The 20,873-nt window shown below is 40.5% G+C and overlaps 1 protein-coding gene across 9 annotated transcripts in view; it reads left to right on the top strand.

The window, feature by feature from the left end:
• Nucleotides 1-17,297, top strand: part of INO80D (INO80 complex subunit D) — a 49,403-nt gene extending 32,106 nt beyond the window's left edge. For 4 of the 9 annotated variants that reach the window (XM_058839629.1, XM_058839630.1, XM_058839631.1 and 1 more), the window contains exons 9-13: nt 810-943; nt 2,436-2,653; nt 3,039-3,196; nt 4,167-5,359; nt 5,790-17,297. In XM_058839629.1, the coding sequence (XP_058695612.1) occupies nt 810-943; nt 2,436-2,653; nt 3,039-3,196; nt 4,167-5,335 (1,679 nt within the window). In that variant the 3' untranslated portion in view covers nt 5,336-5,359; nt 5,790-17,297. The remainder of the gene's footprint in view (nt 1-809; nt 944-2,435; nt 2,654-3,038; nt 3,197-4,166; nt 5,360-5,789) is intronic. The other 5 variants (XR_009277726.1, XR_009277725.1, XM_058839634.1 and 2 more) reach the window with 5 other exon arrangements.
• The last annotated feature ends 3,576 nt before the right edge of the window (nt 17,298-20,873 follow it).

Raw genomic sequence — 20,873 nt, 5'->3', positions numbered from 1 at the left:
TCTTAAATGAACAGGTTTTTGGTTCTGACCCATCCATCCAAGTCTGCTATCTGGATTGTTCTGCAGGTTTTTCATTTTCTTTGTCTTTTTTTTTTTTGTTGTTTTAACATTTTATAAACATATATAGTGATGTTGAGGTCTGAGAACTGTTCAGGATGGAAGGAGTGCTCCTAATGTTGTTTGAAAAAACACACAATGAAATATCTGTTTGATTTGTTGTAAGTCTGGAGACATTTTTACTCCTGCTAAGGATTTTTCTGAAGGAAATCTCGGCAAGCTTACATGTGGATTTACTTGACCTTTCTGTCTGCTTGCACATCTTTTTTTCAGAGGAGCAGGAAGAATCTTGAAGCTTCTTTGTCTGTACTCTAAAGATAAATGCCAAGAACCTTAAAAGATTGAATTAAGAAATACTCTTTCTTTAATGTTTCAGTATAGATTGTCATTAGTCTGTAAGGAAATAGTCCTGTTGACTATACTGTTCCAACTGCTACTATTGATCTATTGATTAAGGCTCCAGGAAAAGGCTTCTTTTTGCTAAGAACTCATTAGTGAAATGGCTGCTTTTATAAAACTATCTCACTATATAATAAAATCATTAGTGATTCTGCATGAATGCAGTTTTTTCACTTTAAAAGTTGGGTTTGAGCTTTACCTAACTTTGAACTCGAATAGCAAACTTAAGGCACACATTAAAAATAGTATCTATGGACAGATAGAATTGAAGGCTCTGATCTTTATCAGATTGATAAATCAAAGGGCGTTCCTCCACCACTGTCTTGTGTTATTCCTGATGCAGAAATGCACAGATATCTTATTGAACCGTTCTCAGCAGCTCTTCTCGAGTTGCACAGCCAAGTTTGCAGATGGTCAACAGTGCTCTGTGCCAGTTTTTGACATTACACATCAGACACCTCTGTGCGAAGAACATGCCAAAAAAATGGTAAGTACAAAGCCATCACTATATTTATCTGTGTATTGGGATGATCAGGAGTTTTAACCCCAGGCTTCCTATGAAGTCTTTCTTAACAGTTAGGAAGTTTATTAACTTATGAGCTTGTTTGGTATTATTTTTCTTAAAAGGGTAAAACTTGCCAAACATTCCCAAATAGTATAAAGTATGTTGTAAGGAGTATGTAGTAGTAAAGTAGTAGTAGTGAAGTATGTAGTTTTGAGGATATAATGAAGTATACATGGGAATATTCTTCACTGGAGAAAATTTGATTTTTTTCCTGAATTGAGAAATAGAAGATCATTGTGAGAGATCCTGTGGTCATTTTATTTGGGTTCACTCCTGTTCCTTGGATCTGAATATAATTTGAGCGTGGTATTAAGAACACTGCATCTTGAGCAGTCTCAGTACATGGGGCCCAAAGTACTTTCTAAAGGAAATGTAGATAGCAATTGCAAGGATGCCAGTAATGGGTTTACTACTTTGTTTACCTTTCAGTAACTAAGAGTTTATGTTTAACCTCCTTCAGGGATCCATCAGTCCTAGAAAAAAAACAATGGCCTACCTCAAGTTTAGAGAATAGAGAAATGAAGTTGGTGTCCTCTGCTCTCCTTTTATGACATCAATCTTCCAGAACAAAACCTTTAGGTTAATTCACAAACCCACTTCTGTCTTGCCCCTCCTTCGGGGCTTCTTGTCCTACCTTCAATTAGGTGTAAAACTGCCTTTTTTCTTTTGTTTTGTTGGGTTATTGAAAGTTTTTTGTTGCTGTTTTTGTTCAGCCTCTCCAATAATTGTGAATTATGGAGTTTTTTGGATTAAAATGTGAGAGTTTGTGATACACAGATCTTCATGGGGTTTCCCCCTCTTCTAGGCAAGCTTCAATATGTCCTGCAAGGTTTACTGCTGTAGCAAATATAATCCTCTGCCATTCCCTATATGATGGCAACTGAAGACTGAAAATGGTTTGATTTATTTTTTAATGTGTCAGTGATTGCTGTTCAGAAGCAATGAGGCCATAATTGTTTACCCATGTCCTTATCCTAGTCCAGCAGCATTAATTTTGTCTCCTCAGTGCTGTCCCTCTGTTACGTCAGTGGGCGCTTGAGGATTCTGGCTTCAGCTGCTGCACATTATCCACATTAGCACCATCTCACAACAGTGTTTCGTCTTTAATACTTACTGGAGTGCTGCTAAAGGTTACAGTTCTGCACTATTTAACTAGGGCTTGCTATGATAGTTTTTAAAGTGACACTGCACAATCTCGTATTTACAATACCTCATCATTTGGTCAATGTTATTTTTGCCGTTGGGGTCAATGAGGAAGGGAACAGCTCAATTTTTGAAACTGTGTCTGGGTGTAAGCTTACAGTCCCTCATGACATGGACTGTCACATATCTGTGTAATGACCAGGGTGAAAAAAGCAAGGAAAGTAATATTTGTTCTTAATATGTTCCCATTGGTATTGTTTTGCTCCTGAAGGATAATTTCTTGAGAGGGGACAGCTCCCGTAAAGTTCAGCACCAGCAGCAGAGGAAACCCAGGAAAAAAACAAAGCCACCTGCACTTACCAAAAAACACAAGAAGAAGAGAAGGCGAGGCCCACGCCGGCCCCAGAAACCCATTCCTCCTGCAGTGCCCCAAGGGAACCTCACCATGCCTGCCAGTGTCTCACTGCCAGTAGAGATACCCCACATACGGTCAGTACTCTTCCTGCCCAGCTTCACACTGCTGGCCTGAGCATTGCCAGTGAGCACTGTACAAAGCTGCCAAACAGCATCTGGAGCAGGGCTAAAAATTGCACCTCCATGTGACTGTTGAAAAAAGCCCTTAGAGTGGGTCATTTTGGAATTGAGCAATGACTGGGTTTGGTGGGTAAAATATCTTGCTCATGTTGCCTCTTACGTAATTAATGAGTAGTCTAAGTGTAAACTTCCTAAAGAAACTACCTAAAAGCATTTTTTTCCTACATAATGGAGTAAAAAATGTGTGGGGAAGAATCCGTTGTAGAGGGATACGCTCTGATAGTTGTCCTTTGGAGCAAGCAGAGTTGAACACCAGGGACTAATGTTCCTTTCTGTTCAGGAGCCCATCCACACCAGAGCTCAGTGCCGATGAGCTGCCTGATGATATCGCCAATGAAATCACAGACATTCCACATGACTTGGAATTGAATCAGGAGGACTTCTCTGATGTCCTGCCACGGCTGCCCGATGACTTGCAAGATTTTGATTTCTTTGAAGGTACCATTTTATTTTATGCTAGCATGAACACAGTCAGTGAACTGAAGAAGTGAATGTTTCTAAACTGCATTTTGAGGAGTTGCTTGCTTTCCTACAGAGCTAATAAATTCTAGAGAAGGAAGTGTGCATTTGCTCAGTTGTTTGTGAGCTCTGAAGTAAAGCAGACTTTAAGAAGGCTGTGTGCATAGTTGTTTGCTTGCTCATATAATTACTGCTCTGAAAATCATAATTGGTTTAGTATTTTAATAATTCATTTTACATTTTTCCTGCCTGTCAGGGTTACAGTTTAATCAAGAGTGTTCTCAGTAATGGCATCTTTCTGCCATCGAGTGGGGCTGGAATCACAGTCAATGTTGGCCTTTGATAAAAAGAGAAGAGAGTGAGAATAAAATCTTTAAATACATTTTTGAAACTAGCTTTTGATCAGAAATGTGCTTGAATTTCTACATTCTAAAACTCAGTACCTGTAATATATAACAAAGAAATTTGAACAGCCTGGAGTTGGGTATGTGATTTCCCTGGTCATTTTCTGATGTAACATGACATCAGACTATGTTTGAATTGAAATTAACCTAAATTATACTGTCTGTGTAAATTTTAGGTCCAGACTGCCATGTGGTAAGTAGAAAGAGGGATTGTGGACCATGTGTTACTGCAGCATTGAAGAAGATCTTACTTAAGCATTTTTAAGTCTAGGAAATCTAAGAGGCATCTCCTATTGTAGTATGTGGAAGAGAAAGGGGAGATGGGGATTTCTATTGAAGAAGAAGGTGTAATTTCATGGTTTTCTTACTTTACTTAGCTAGTGAACACTGATGAATGATACTTTCTGTGTACTGCAAGCCATGCTGGAAGGTTATCATATGGTGCTGAACTGTACTGAACTGTCTGTACATCTGCATCCTTTAGGTGCCGGGGCCAGGCTCACCTGAGAGCAGTGCACTAACTGGTGGTGTTCCTGTTTCTGCAGGTAAAAATGGAGATCTTCTTCCAACCACAGAAGAGGCTGAAGAACTGGAACGGGCCCTACAGGCTGTAACTTCTCTTGAGTGCCTGAGTACCATTGGAGTACTTACACAGACAGATGGTGTGCCAGTTCAGGAGCTGTCAGATAGAGCGATAGGGGTGTTCTCTACAGGTGCTGGAGCTCCAGGAATGCAGTCCTTGAGTCGAGAGGTTAACACGGATCTGGGGGAGCTGTTGAATGGGCGTATAGTACACGATAATTTCTCCGGTCTGGAGCTGGATGAGAACTTGCTCCGTTCTGCTACCTTGTCCAACCCACCTACGCCCCTGGCAGGGCAGATCCAGGGGCAGTTCTCAGCCCCAGCCAACGTTGGCCTTACTTCTGCCACTCTGATAAGCCAGAGTGGCCTTGGGGAGAGAGCCTTCCCGGGACAGTTTCATGGACTTCATGATGGCAGCCATGCCTCCCAGAGGCCCCACCCTGCCCAGCTGCTGAGCAAGGCAGATGACCTGATCACCTCACGACAGCAATACAGCAGTGACCATTCACACTCCTCACCCCATGGAAGCCATTATGATAGTGAGCATGTGCCGTCTCCCTACAGTGACCATATCACATCCCCTCACACCACACCCTTTTCTGGTGATAACTTGGCAGCTACCTTCTCAGCAGAGATGCCCATGATGGCACAGCACTTGCTACCAACTCAGCTGGATGTGCCACTTAGCGGGGTGGTCAACCCCAGAACTCACTGGGGAAATCTTCCTGTCAATCTTGGGGACCCCTCTCAGTTTAGCAACCTTCTTGGTGCAGATGGACACCTCCTGTCCACCTCCCTGTCCACACCACCTACCACCTCGCACTCAGAGACCACACAGCCTGCCTTCGCCACTGTGACCCCCAACAGCTCCAGTGTGCTTCCGGGGTTACCGCAGACCAGTTTCAGTGGCATGGGTCCTGCCTCCGCTGAACTCATGGGCTCCACCTCCCCTAAACAACAGCTCCCTCAGTTCAGCGCAGCCTTTGGGCACCAGCTGAGCTCCCACAGTGGCATTCCCAAGGACCTGCAGCCCAGCCACAGCTCCATAGCTCCTCCCACGGGCTTCGCAGTGACCGGTGCCACCGCTACCAGTACCAATAACGCATCCGCGCCCTTCACCACCTCCAACTGAGCTTGTCTGCCTGGCTCCCTGCAGGTAGATGGGGGACCTGTGTTTTCTATCTTTCCTTTTTTCCTTTCTCTTTATTTTGTCTGTTTTCTCTTCCCATTTTTTTTAAGAGGGGGTTGAGAAGAAAACCCCTGCTTCAGTACTGACCAGGGTTAGCCCTATGTGAACCTTGCTGTAGCATTCACATGTGCTTGTTAGGCACTGGTGCTCATTTATTGCAGGCAGGTTCACTGTTCCCCAAAAATTCTTTAAGGATACAGCACAGTTACTGGATGTAATTGATCTTAGCAGTAAGACCTAGAAATGGGAAGATACCTCAGATCACTGATGCGTGTTACTGTTCCCTAGGGTTCAGATCAGTGCTTGCCATCCCATTAGCATCTGGTAGAAAGTTTTCCAGTGGGCAGAAGTCCCTTGATTTATTTATTTTTATTTTTGATTTACTCTTTTTCCAAAGGTAGCATCTGGCATGGAAAACTTGGCTTCACACATTGATTTGAGAGTGGTGCACTGAAGTCCTAAATCAAGATCATGATTCAAGGATGAGTTTGGCAGTTTCTTGAAATAGTCTCTTGACCTCCTCTGTGTGTGTGTGTGTGTGTGTGTGTGTGTGTGTGTGTGTGTGTGTGTGTGTGTTTGGGGTGCAGGGAGCAGCGATTCCTTTTCCTCTTTTAGTGAAGAAGTAGGAGTTGACCCCTTCCAGAACTGGTCACTGTTCTTACTGCATGCTGATTTTTGGGTTTGTTTAGTATCATTATTTGTAATTCATTGAGTAGCAAAGGGATCAGTTGACTGGTTGCCCATAAATTTGAAGGCTGATATTGAAGTTAGCCCAGGAAAAAAAAAAAAAAAGAAGAAAGATAAACAGAAGGATTGAAATATAGATCATGGATTAGAGAAGATTCCTGTGAGAAATTCCCTTTCTTGCTGAATTACTGTGGCCTTGTAGCATTGATGATTTGCCTTTTCAAGTGTGTCTGTCCAGAACTCTTTGCCTGACAGGCTGACAGGAATTTCCCAGCTGAAACAGGAAGAATTAGGTTGGTTTTCTGCCCATCCACACAGGTCTAGGTCAGACCCATTGTAAGTTTCAAATGGATGCAATTCTCACAATATGTCTAACTAGTGAGACTTTCTTGGACAGTTTTTAATCCCCTGAGAGCCATATAGTTTTTCCAACACTTGTAGGGCTTGATGCTCTGTTTGGGAAGCTGAATGGATGTAAGGAACTAGCAGGTACCTGTCAGTAGTCATGGCTAACCAAAAAAGAAATCACTAAAGCAAAATAGGTAACAATTCCTTCTGTCAGCAGGATGGTTTTGTTTGTACTGATCACCTGCTAACGACAGTATTCACTCTCTGGTAGTAATTGCAGTTCCTAAAGAAAGGAGTCAGCTAGGTTTTAGATTTTTAAAAATAATTACTATTTTTTAATTTTGTTTTTTAAACCAAGAGGTAATAGCAGCAGAAATTCTGAGGTGTTTACTTGCATCTCCTTATCAAGAAGGAATTTGCTTATTACTCTATAGGGCTCAAACTTGCTACTGTACTCTGACAGTAAAAGTAGTTCCTGTTTAATACAAGTCTCTACTCTTTGTTGTTTCAGAGATGCAGATGAGAGAAAATAGAAAATTATACATTTCAATCTTGTAATCTAAATGATGGATTTTCTTTTACCTTACAGTAAAAAGTCCTACCTGTATGTCTTCTAGTCTATTTCAGGAAATTAAGAGAACCAAGTGCATGTAATAGGGAGGCCTAATAAACTTTCTGAACAAAGGATCATTGAATGAAGTTTAGTTGCTATAGAAATTAATTTCATTAGCAGCAGTCAGGCACACACCAAAATATCTGACCCAAACCTCTCCTTCCATCTTCCTAAGGAACAGAGTTTAAATGGAATAGGTCCTGTGTCTTCTTACTGTTGTAGCAATCATACTATCCCTCTTTTCTTGAATAATCTGTCCTCTTTAAATACAAAAGAGTATGGATGATGCATATGTCCTTTTCTGAAATTGCAAGTGTATGTGGGTGGAAGAAACAAAAATTATTTTCATGCTTCTGTTGTTATGAAGTCATTATTACATACTTGGTAAAATAGATCTTAGTAATATAAGCCGAATATTTCAAGTGGTGATCTAAATATGTTTGTAACACTTAAATGTTTTTAAATCACATAAAAAGTTTAATTGAAGCCTATGAAAGCCTGCTTGTGATTGTCCTGCTGATTGAGGAATGCCCAGTGATATTGTGAATGAGGCAAATCTGACAAGGCTTTTATTTATTTTTGTATTATGTTACCCATACTTTGTTGAGGAGACAACTGTTTGATTTGCAGATTATTTTTGTTGTGCTCGTATACCTTCTTCAATGTGCTGGGATGTCTGACTGAAAAAGAGTGGAGAACTAGTATACCAAATGGTTAATTCTTTAATTTGCTTGTGTATTCATGTAATTTTAAAGGGTGTTAATTTCTGTGTATTGGTTTCAGGACCTTGGTCTTGAAATGGTTCTTGTGCCCATCAGACTTCTAATGAAGCTGCAGCTAGTGCAGAGTATATTTGCCCCACATCATATTTCTCTTTCTTAGCACATGCTGGGGGGGAAGAGAGGATGGGAACTGAGAGCCAAGTTCTGCTTGGTTGTGTTGGTATAAATTACAGAGTAGCCTTCTGGTCTAAGGTCATGGTGAGTTTGTCTAACTCAGAACAGAACACAGCTCCTAATCTGCGCATTGATTTAGACAGGGAATTTCAAAAGCTGTCAGAGCCATGCAGGTCCATGATTACCGTTTGAAATCAATGGCCTTTATGGACATGTGTTTCTTTAAAGTAGCTTAGGACATCAAGTCTCTTCCCCCACTTAGATTTCAATTTTTGTATATCACTTGGCAACTCTTCCCTGAAAACTGACTGCGTAACATTTTTCCATGAGCAAACTAAGTTTGCAATAAAGCTGCACTTTCAAAAATAAACTTCAGTTTGTATACAATTGAAATAGGAATCCCTCTGTCCTGTCTGCCACAGTGTTCTGAAATGGGCCACCACTCTTGCCTTTTCCTGGTTCACCTCTCATTTTTTCACTACCACCAATTTCATGGTTACATGGCTACCAAGCAGTTACGGGTCTTGATCTTAGCTTTACAAGGTGGATCATTCCAGGTGGGTTTACCTGTTGACTTCAGTGCATCAGTGTCTTACTGCTGGATGCCAGAGATCTAATTGAGAGGTAGGTGTAGTCAGAGATATTTCACACCTCTTCCTCTGGGAAATCCTGCTGGCCTGGTTAAGGTGGTCCTCAGAGCTGTTATTTATGTGGTTCCCCAGTAGAATCCATGCTCCCTCACAGATGTTTTTGAGTATCAGCTCTTATAGCAATTAGCATTCTTGTCACCCCTTCACCAAAGAGCCAGTGTAGCAATTTCAGATGCTCAATACCTGTTGTGCCCTTTATATGTTGACAAATGGAATAAGGCTAGTTGAACCTAAAAGCTAATTTCTTCACATAAGATTGGAATTTCTGAAGAATGAAAAAAGTTAGACATAGAATAGGATATAATTTACGTAATTTTGGCAATAATAGCACCTCAATTAGTCTCTGTACAAAAATACTTAACACAAGATGAATTTTGACAATGTACAGAGGCTTATCAGGAATAGCTTCGTGCTCTCCTGGTACATAAGGCATTCTTTAAGACATGCTTTGATGTTTCCTTTCACCTAGGAAGACCTTACACCAACTTTGAGGGGACCCATATGTACTTAGATACCTCAAAGTTGATTTGTTCTTTGGCTTCATCATTATGATGCATGAACTTTGTCTCCTCCTGCCTTCTAGTTCCTCCAGGTTCTTGCTTAGATCCCTTCTCGTTAGTAGCATGCTTCTCTCTATGGCTGAGCATAAAGGCTTTAAATTGATAGTGCTGAGAGGTAGCACAGTTGCAGGTCTGCCTCAGGCACTGTGGAGAAAATGGCAATATCTAGATTTCCAGCTGAAAATGGGGATTTGCAGTTCTCGTTTGGAAAGCACTGAAAGCCCTGAGAAGCTTATTGCCTGCTAGGCAAAAATCAGAGAAAAGAAATTGTCAAAGAGGAATTGTACCTAATAGCAAAGAGAAGCCAAGGGTTTTTGTTTTATTTTATTTTTTTATAAAAGGAAGATAAGTATTGAAAAAATAGGACATTCTGTTGTGAGATGCCACTGGCTTTAGGGACATGGCTAGGGCAAAAGACCTAGGACTGAATCTGAAAACCAGTAGCCAAATTCAGTTTGATGCTTTGTCTTGCTGTAACCACATCTAAATACAGTGTGGGATTGAATCTGCTTGCCAAGAGAGTCCTGCAAAGGTGTACAATAAACAGTGGGGAGTTTTCTTCCCTGAGAAGCTGGCCCTGGTGGCTACCTATGCTGCTTCTGAGCTCCAGCTGCCCCCTGAGCTCCTGCAGCCTCCTTGCTGCTGTGCATCCCTGTAGGCATTGTCAGGCCTCCGAGGGTATTTCTCCCTGTCATTGTGCTGCAGTGGGCTTAATCCACTCATGAATTCTCCCAACAGTATGAGCCTTTGGGCAGAGAGGAGGGAAAAATTTTGAGAAGAACCAGCTACATGCAGTTAACCTTTCAAGATTTGCAGGGCACAGGATGGTGGCAGGAACTGCTTTCAGCCAACAAACAATAGAAAAGTTACCTGCAGTGATCTTTGGCAGTGAGACATTTGTGTGGCTGTCCAGGCAGCTTCCCTGATGGAACTGGGGTATTTTTTCTTTTGTATTTTCACATGTGAAGGAGTCTCCTGTGCAGACCTCTTGCAGGGTCCTGTGGTGGCAGAAATAGTGACTGAAGGAATAGTTTGGGGCTAGTGTGCTGGCCGGATCTTTAGGTCTTTCTCACCTTCTGATCACAAGGTCTTTCGGGTAACATTTAATGATGGGGATTTGTGGGCTACTTCTTGTACCTCCTTTATTTCCTTCCGCTCTACATTCTTCATAATTCTTACTTCTATTTTTTTCATTCTCAGACCCTCCTCCAATGTAAGTTATGCCAGATGGTGAGTCTTCTGTGGTTCTGAGCGAATCTGACTGTAAAATGAAAAGGAGGAGAGATTTCTGCAATTCATAACATATATTTGGATGCTAGAATGACAGTGCAATAGATCAAAGTGTTTTTCAGATCCGTGAGTAGGGAGATGTTTCACAGCATGCTAATATGTCATGAACTAGATGTTGAGGGTACAACATTGATCATGGAAGTGCACATGCTAGCAGTGAATATACAGGCATTTTTGGCAAGAATTTACCTTCTCAGAAGTTCCTCTTCTTTTGAGATGTGTATCAGTAGAAAGTCATAAATTAAAATTTAAATCACCCTTTCTGAACACTCTCAAGCCCAAATAAAAGTAAGGAGGGCTGGTAACAAAAATCTGTATTTGTGTTCACTAAACTTAAACTTGGACTTCAGGAGAGGTCTGGACATAAGAGACCTTAGTTCTTATCAGTAAAAGTTTCAGTCTTGTCTTTAAAACACTATTGTTGGGAAAGAAAAGTTTGGGGGAGGAGAAAGAGTTAGAAAAGATGCATCTTTAAACAATTTTCTTACTTGTGTCTTCAGCCTCTTTTTTTAAAAAAGCCCCAAACAGTAGTGACTGTTTTCTCTTTGCTATCTGGTACTTCCTATTGTTGTTGACTTCTTTGCTTTCCCCTGTTTTACTCTGCTCCTTCTCTAGCTACTGTGGAATGAGGTAGTGGAAGCATGAAAGGACAAAGTGAGCATGGCTGTAAGTTGACAGCAGTTGTTGGAGAAGGCTTTCTTTATCTGTCTCCTTGAAGTAAGTGTTGGCACGTTTTCAGTCTACTCTAGGTCATAGAATTTGGTGTGGAAGTGAATAGGGTGAAACTTAGGCTTTTGACCATAAAACTGTACTTACTTGCTGTAGAAAAATGCATTCTTCCCACCCTTCCTCTTGCTAGTCCCCCAAACACACACACAGTGAGATGTCCAGAGTTACCTGCGTGTCAACCACATGGGCATGTTGAACTTGGTCCAGTAATGCTAATGTTTAACCTGCTTTCTGTTGTTGTCAGCTGGTGCCCACGGAGATGAACTCTGGATAGGTAACGTTCCCAGATATCCTCTGGAAAACTTTAACTTTGGTGCAGATTGCTCTGATGTAGCTAACTGCGATGGCATTGGCTTCTACCTTGGAGTGGACTGATTTACCCTGAAATGACTCTCTAACCTGCATCTTAAACAATGTAGTTGGTTCTGGTGCAAATAGGTTCATTGTGAAGTGATGGACATTTTTATTCTCATGCAAAATAGCTACATCCTACCAGAAGGGGTTGAACCAGTTTCTCTGAACAGTGATGACCTTCACTGTACAGTTTTGGGTATGTCTCAGGGATTCCTTGTGGAAATAAGGGCAGTTAACAAAAAAACAAAAAACAAAAAAACAAACACAAAAACAAACAAAAAAAAAACAAACAAAAAAAAAGAAAGGAAAAAAGAAAAAAAACAAAAAAAAGAAAAAAGTAAATAGTTTTAAAAGTAAATAATAATTTAAGGTAGAGCGTCACCTAAGTGAGAGCGCAAGAAGGAGAAATCTTTGTTCAGTTTTATAGTCAACAGTGTCTGACTTACGGACTCTTTCTCTTCTCGGGGCTCTCATCTCAAGTTCAACATACAGAATCTTTTTCATCACGCTCAGCTTTAAACTTTTTATTTAAAGATACCCTTCCCCAATGAGCTTTCAGAATACTTATTGTAGATTTTAAGAGAAATGGTATATTAATTTATGCTATTAACATCACCTCATAAATTATAAGTTTTATACTAAAGCTGTATTGAGTGTAATGAATTATGTTGCATATGTGTTTTTAATAGCTATAAAATTATATACAAGCTTTTTTGGAAAAACAAACTAGTGAAGCACCTTTTTACACTGGATCTTTGCCGTGTCAAGGTGTACAGCTATTCTTTGCTACCTTGCAGATATCTATATCTATATATAGATACATATATAAATAAAATAAAATGGTATCCTGTATCAACAAGTATAGAACTCTTTTTAACCCTTATATTACTGTTCCTATAACTCTTTTTAAATTTTGAGTGTTACATTCTGCAATAATTTATCCGTGGTTTGTACCTATGATTAGAAATTTAGTTACAGGGTAAATAGATCAAATTTAAAAATCCAACTACTGTAGCTGGGAGTTGTGAATCAAGTTTGTAAGACCTTTTCTTTTTTTTAATGTATTTATTTCCAGTTAGCTCTGTGAGTTGGAATTTGAAAAGTTGGAACATTAGGAATCTACAGTGTCTTATTCAGGAATTTTCCCCTCCTTTCCTCACAAAGGAATTCCCACTGTGACTTATAAATAGAATTAGACTGCTTGTGTGCATGTATGTATTATATATACACACAAAAAATATGCATTGGGGGGGATGTATGTGCGATACGAATGTGTATATTGTATGTAGGTCATAGTTCTGTAAAGAGAAAAGTAGTCAAGAGGTGATGGAATGTATTGTAGAAATGTGATTATTTAGTAGGGGGTTGTTATGTCCTCACTGTTGTATAAATAACTGAAACTCTCTACTATATAATCTTCTGTTATAAGGCTAACTCTGATATCATGTCAATTTTACTGTTTTTCAAATGAGTTCCTTTGAGCCCTGTTTAAAATGCCATGAAAATACCAAGCTCCCAAAGACAGCCTTTAAATAAAACAAATGGGGGAGGAGGAGTGATGGAAGAAATTAGTTTTTCAGGACAAACTGAATGGGTTTGTGGGACTCAAGCAAACTCAGTGGGATGGAGAGGCGTGAGAATTGCTGTGTCTTTGCAAATTAATACCCAAATCTCCTACGGTCTGATTTGGAAAATGTTGTCAATCAGTGTACTTGTGTTTTCCAATCAGATTGTAAGGGTTACTGTTTCTGCAGTGGTCTTTTTTCCATAAAAGGATCTTGTCTTCAAAGTAAATTTTTTTTCTCTTCTAAGGATATTTGTGTACATCAATTTTGCCCCAAAATTGCTGTTGTGGGATTGCAGAACAAAATATGCATTCAGTCAAGGGAGTTTCATTTAGGCTGTGAAATTCTGAATTTGATTGTGACCACTTACCTTTTTTTCATAATTGGAGAAGGAAGATTTCTTTATGGGAGCTATCACTTGAAATTTTGAGAAGTCAGAAATATTCTTGCAGATTGGCTTACTCTTCATACTGTTCTATTTAGTTTGGAGAAAATAATCTAATTGTTATTTACTCATACAGTATCATTTTAAGTATGATGATCCTGGTGACTTTAAAAACCTTTTTAGAAAAACAGAGCTTCTAGTATTGAACAGAAATTTGAATTTTTTTGCAATTGTTTTTAATAGTCTCCTCCATATCATGATGTTGATACTCCCCCAGGTATCCCTCCCCCTCTTCTTCTCCCCAAAATTTTTTGCTGGCACATATGCATACAGACAAAAGGGTAGGGAGGTGGAAGTTTTCCACCTTTTCTTCTGCTTATTTGGTGGTAATGGGAATTAGGAGCATAGATCTTTATGCCTTTTTGGAGGAGAATAGACCCATTTTTGTGCACACCTGTACAGAGAGATACATCTGTATGTGAGATAATGGTAGAATTTTGCTGAATGTGGAGTTGCCCTCATGGTGTACAATAAATATGTATGAATGCAATCAATCTAAATCTATGTATACATGCATACAGACTGATAGATGGAATATACCTTGTATCACACTCCTATACATTAGCTATAACATGAGTGAGGGTGTGAGCTAAAGAGAGGGACTGTCCATGTAACATATGTGTAACAGGTAAGCACTTGTGCCAAACAAGTTGTTTTAGATTCTTCTGAGGGGTCTGGATGACTCAGAGACTGATCGGAGCTTGGCCACCATTGTTTTGTGTAACTTCAGCCCTTGCAGTGGAGTTTCTTTGCTACGTCTCTGCTTTTGTTTTATATATAGTCTCGTTTCGTTGAGGCCTTTTGCAAAATGCCAGCTTTTTCTGCTTCTCTGCTCCATTGCCTCTATTCCAGCTCCTCCTTGTCCCTGCATCTCTGCAGTTTCTCTTGCTACCAGCAGTCAGCTTTAATGGCCCAATCCAGCTCTGCTTATGCATGAAGGAATTCTCTTGGTGACTGAAGTGGTAGCTGAATTGGGCCCTGAGAGCCTGCTTGAACTTATGCAAACTTCCCCAGCTTCAATTGTGATTCAGTAGGACTGTGATTGACTTGCAGATGAATACAAACTTTTCATGGAACCTGATGCAAAGCTTCCTAGCATATTGAAAGGTTAACCCAGCATTATATTGAAGTGGTCAAAATGAGAAAACTACACCTCCCAAATACTACCTTCTAATTTTCAGCATTTTTTCTCTTTAAGGAGGAAAAAGAAGTTTGATTTGTGTTTCCCATAGCACAGGCACTAAGCAGAAGGCAGCCCTGTGCTCTGTTCTGAGCAAAGGGGTTGTCATCAAACATATCAAAAGAAACACAGTTTATTGCACTTCACCATAAAACATATTTTCAAATGGAGTGCAGAGTTGACCATTAACATGCTAGCACTTTGCATCTAATTGTGTATTGGGTGATCTTGCTTATGCAAGTAAATTATGGGCTTAAGTGTTTTGTTTTCTGTTTTCTGGCTAAATGGAGCTTCTATATCCTTTTAGCAGAAAGCAGCTGTCAGCAACCTGCTCAGTCACATTGAAGTGCTGTGTAACTTAGGCTTCAGTTTCAGAGGAGAATGCTGCTCCAGTTCTGTCATCGAGCCATACTGGATTCCATGTTTTCAATATGGCTATGGCACAATTTTTCTTGGCCACAATTCAGCCATGGAATTTTGTCTTCTTTGCATTTCTGTTAGAAAAAGGTAACTGGTGTACTGTTCCATCTGAGCTTTCATGCAGTCATACACAACTTCTCTGATACATATGTTGGGACGTGTGTATGGGTATGTCTGTGTACTGCGTGTGGATAATACAGATTGATACGCACACGCCTATTATGCTATTTTGGTTTATGTATGTGGAGAACGTACCTGTTGGTTGTCTCCTGATATTTACTCATGCATACCTATATTAAATATGTATATAGAGTGTAGATGTCCTGCATATACATATGTATATGTTATGATACTTGGTTGGCAATTTTTTTGACACTTTTTTTGCAAATTGCTGTCCCTTATTACTTATTTTCACTGAATATAGAAGAAATGGAGAAATGTGTTATCAAAGTTTTATTTTAAAAAGGAGACTTTTAATTATCTAAAGCCATCTGTAATTGTCTTTTGAATTTTTTACTAGAAGGGTTGTTATTTTAAAAAGGAAAAGAAAAAAAAAGGAAACAAAAAACCAAAAGCAAGCAGACAAGCCCTTATTCCCACCATTGTTTAGGTGAAAGAAATGGAAACACAAGTTTCTAAGTGTTTATTTCCTTCAGGTGTTTCTGAGGCATACAGTAATTGCATTCTGCCCCATCCCCCTTTTGTCCAATTATAATTAATGATTCATGATTTTCTTTTTCCCTCAATACTTTCATAAATTATTGTTCACCTCCTACATTCAATAGTACTTATATCACTAAGGAGATTTCATGTCCTTCTGTCCTTTTTAGGAGAAATGCCAGTGCATCACTATTGTGTTTCATTTTAACATACTTTGTGGAGGATGGATGTTTTAATTGAAGATGTCTGTAACCCGTCTAACTTATTTAATGTGAGAAGCCTTCATTGGAATATATCGTCTGTTTGTTTCCAACAAGTTCAAGTTTCTGCAACTGTTTTTTCACCAACACGTTAAATAATTCCCTCCTTCTTTTATGCCTGAGGTTTTAAAATTTGGGTTTGTTTTTTGGGGTTTTTTTCCCTCCAATTCCCAGAAATGTTTATCTACAAGTGGAGCAAAACAGATGTCAGAAGCTCAATCAATATCCTTTTTGCAGTTAAGGGTAAATATATTTATCCTAGACATAATAAAAGAAGGTGGCAAATGGACAATCTGAAGTGCTTAGAGGGAATGCTCTCTCTTTTTAAGGCTGTCTCCGAGAAGTTTGTGTTTGGTGTCATTTTAAAGGTAGCTTGATTATGCTTTGATATCAGAAACAGCCTTGTAACAAAGAGCCTCATACAGTTGTTCGGTCACTAGAGTTTAAAATGTAAACAAGTTGCAGTGGGAAAGCAAAGGTGAGGCAGTGTATTTTGAACCAGTGAATTGTAGCTTGCAAACGTACCTGATTTTGAAGTAACTGCATGGTAGCAAGGATTAGCAGTCTCTTACACCCCTTCTTTCTTCCCTCTCATCCCTGACACTTGTGTTCAGCATACCATACATTGGGAAAAATAAGCAACTTCCTCCCGCAACGCTAATCCACTTAATGACTGCTTAAAGGGAACATACAAACGGGCACTGCCACGTCCCATCTCATGGTATTAGCTGGAAGACTGGCTAATACGCACAAACAGCCCAGCCCAGCTTGCTTCTGTGGATGTGTCGCTTTGGGAGAGTGTGTGTGGTGCATGGAGGTGCCCAAGAAGAAGGGTCCCTTCCTTCAGGGTCCCTGGCAGCAATGGCAACTCGCACCACTATTTCTAGTGCTGGAGGCTCACGGACAGCATTCCAGGGGCGGGGAGGAAAGCTTGTGTTTGTACTTTCCCTTTAAATAGGAAAGGTTGGCTCACATGTTCCTCATACTTCTCAATGAATGTACTGTATTACCATTTAAAAAAAAAAAAATCAATTAAATGATAATAGATTGGTCTCCTTTTGTTATCTGGTCCTTGTTTAATTTGTTTAAGGGTTTTTGTATACAAAAGTTTACATTTTTATGTATATTTTTCTTGTGTAAAAACTGATGTAATATGTGTATAAAACACTGTATGTATTATCTGTATATAGTGTGACAAAATGATTTTCTTTCTTTCTTTTGGATGTATTAATAAATCTTGCTGTGAAGTAGCTGTGTTTACTATGATGAAACCCTCTTCTCCAAGCCATTTTGCCAAGTCCAGGATGTATGGATATTGCCCAGGATGAAAGCTACTCCATACAGTGATTTTCTTTTTTCGCTTAGAACATATCGTAAGTACAATTATTAAACTGTCCTTTGCTTAGATTGCTGTAGAGTCTGAGTCAGCTCTTGCTTATTCTCTGTTGCTTTCTAATGACATTAGCTAATTAGTTTTGCAAACAACCCAGGGTCTTCAGTCTCAGTCCTGATTCTAATTATAGTGCTTTCTAGCTCTGGATCACTGGTCTGGAGACCAGGTCGTCTTCATCCTGTTTTCTGGTTTGAGGAAGTCTAATTTAAGGGATATAGAATAGAATTTTCTCATGTATGTTGTTATGTTTTCTGAGATTTAAAAAATATATACCTGCTTCATCAGCAAAACTGGTTAAGTTGAAGTTTGGCATTATTTGATGATTAGCATGTGGATGAGAAATGATGGTGCTGTGGGGCTCTGGTCAGCTCTCAGGCAGGCTTGCCAGGTCAAGGCATGGGTATGACCTACATTGGTCAGACACTGGGAATCGCCACCACCTTGTTGAGACACAGCTGCAGCTGGTGCCAACAGGACTGCCGTGGCTGGCACTGCCTTTCCAGTGCCACGGTTGAACTCCTAGAGTGGCTTTTCCACAGTAGCTTGAAGGATATCCTCTCTTTAGACAGAACTACTCCTTGGACACTTTGCAATAAGCAGATGGCTGCTGCATCTCCCTCTCACCATTTGTTTTGTGAAGTGTTTCACCTCTGCTTACTGTGGTTCCAGTGTTTCTTGTGCTTCCAGTGGTGTTTGCTTTGCTTGTGTCTGTCCCCAGTGTGTTTGAGGTTGTGACTCGTGGGGGAGCAGCTGTGTTGTTGGTGAGGCCATCTCCCAGGTTCTGTTTTTCATTAGCAGTCTTAATGATGACCTGGTCATCGGAATAACAGCCAGCAGAGTTTGATGAGAAAAAGAGATTCAGTAACTTGACTTCTCTTTTAATGAACAGTGGCCCAGATATTCTAGACAGCATAATTAGGGCAGCATTTCACAGTATTTGGTTGTAATTCAGGCCGAGGGGTAAGTAGTGTCGGTGACTGGTGTAGGCTTCCATGCCAACATGTGTTGCAAAGGTTTTGTGGCAAAGATGAAACTGTGCTTTAATACCTCGTGATCCCAGGAGATGGCAGTACACTGGAAGTGTCGCATCCAGACCTTTATCAAGACAGTGATGACAGAAAAGAACAGATGCCTAGAGTCAACAAAAGAGAGTGCAGCAGTGTAAGTTCAGTGCAATATGAATCAAGAAAATCCACCCCAAGCTTGTCCTTTTTAGGGAATTATCAAGGCTACTGGCCTGAGGCAATTGGACACTCTAGGGGTAAGAGAGATACGAGTTCTGGGCTGTTACTGATGCAATTCTGACTGTGCATGTAGATATTATAAAGCTGATCCTTCAAAGTGCTCCACCTCAAGTAGCACTCAAAATGGCAAGAGGAGGAATTGATTCTTCTGGAGAAAATACTTACTTAAAATCTGCTTTTAAGAGAACAGCAAGAGTAAGTTGCTGTTTGGTGTAATATTTGAGTCTGTAATGAGGACTAAGAAGGTGGAAGTTAAGAAAATGGGGGCTCTTCCCTGGGGATGACTCCCTGGCAGAAGCTGATGTGTCCACTCTGGTCCTGAGTGGGATATTCCCCAACATGGACTTGATGAGAGATGGATTGAGACTCCTCTACTGACAGAGACTAAGGCAGAGACTGACTGACCTGTGGGGTTTTGTCCCCACTATTTTCATGAACAACATAGAAATACTGCTCTTAGAAAATGATTACATGGCTTTCAGTCTGAAACTTTACAAAAGTGACTGGTCATTGTTCTAGTCCCACATTTCAAAACAAAAATAGGTTTTGTTTGAAGTATCAATTCAGGAAGAATGTGGTACATTTCTCTTTGTATTTTAATAGTCCTCTCAAGCTCCAACACTAGCTTTTTAATAGCTGGCAATTATTTTCTCAGGAAAGCTCATTTAGTTTGTACTTGAAAAGCAAGTGACATTTTGTTACAAGAGCAAGTGTTGCTCTGGTATTCGTTGAAGCAATTGGAAGGAGAAACCTTCATTAAATTTGGGAGCTGGCTTCCTGCAGAGGTGAAGAGGACCTCTCTCCCACCATAGTTACAGGCAATTGTCCCATCTGCAGGAAATAATGGGGCCATCTTCCACAGTATCCTCTGGAGCCTATATCCCAAGTACAGGGCTGGTACTTTGAAGCTGAACTAGAGATACAGGATGCTTGTTTTAAGGGGCTGAGATGGGATTGTCATGTTTGCTGGCATGAGGTTCATCCCAGGAATGGCTAGCTTGTTTTATTATTATTACTAATTGTGGAAAATGCCAGTGGAAAGTCTTGGTACCACTGAATCTAGGGAAAAAATTGAAGTATTGTGCTAGAAATGTCCCTGAAAGCAAAGTGTCTTTGATACACAGGTGAATTCTTGTGCTTCTGTAGGGTAACAGTGGTACAGAAGTTCTGTGTCTACATCCAATACCTCCCTTGGCAGATATCGTTAGGACCAAGAGACTCAAGCTTGTTCACCACCCACATCTCATTTGTGATGGCAAACATCTCCTCCATAGTGTGGAGGAGAGTCCTGCAGCATAAACTCAGTCTGACTCTGATTGTTTCTTCTCAGCTTGTGCACCAGCTTCTGCTTCCTGCCTGTTCAAAGTGTTTACTTTCATACTGTGCAATTTTGGTGGAAAACCCCCCTGTAATCAGCCAGCCCCGGGGTACTCCTGTAAATCTGACTTGTGGGGCCCTACTGTGGTGCCTGCCAGGCAGCTGACGCTGGCTTGGCAGCTGATGCAGCCCTAAATGCTGTCACATTGAACAGTGAGTTTCACAGCTCCCTTGTGTTCAGCAAGCCCACGTTTCCTGGGAGGGTGTCATGCACTTCAAGCACTTTCAGCTTCCCCATTGCAACTGTGCTGGATGTAGTGATGGCCCTTTGCAGCAGAAGAGAAAGTGCTCTGGTGACAGGGAAGGGAGAGGGTCTTCCCAGCTGCAGACCAGTGCCATGAGCCTGTGCTGTGACCCAGGGAGGGCAAAGGCTTGTGTCAGGAGCACAGCTGGCATCTGATACAGCATCCTCCCCTGTCTGTCTAGTCTTGTGTCAGAGTATCTACAGCATAACAGCACACAGCTCATGCTAAAAAGAACTTCACAGATGAAAAAAATCCCATTTTTCCTAGGATTTTAAGTGTATTGAAACCTTTCTCCTCAAGCTGCAGCTTTCTTGCACCAAGGTTTTGCATGTGCTGAGAGTGGCAGCACTCAGGAAGGAACGCATTGGATCCAAACTCCAGCTGAAGGGGTAGCAACATCTCTTCCTCAGCCAACTTATGCCAAAGCATCAGCAAGAACAGAGAGGCTGATTTATGTCAGATCTGGGCCAGTACTCTGCCAAGGCTTGATTTCAAGCTGTGAGTCTCAGTTATAATACTGCCACATTGGCAGAGCTGGTCCACATTTGTGCCAGTGGAATTTGTG

This window comes from Poecile atricapillus, chromosome 5, assembly GCF_030490865.1.
Source record: "Poecile atricapillus isolate bPoeAtr1 chromosome 5, bPoeAtr1.hap1, whole genome shotgun sequence".
NCBI classification, from domain to species: Eukaryota; Metazoa; Chordata; class Aves; order Passeriformes; family Paridae; genus Poecile; species Poecile atricapillus.
The sequence above is the reverse complement of the archived record's forward strand: the minus strand, read 5'-3'. Positions and strand labels throughout refer to the sequence as shown.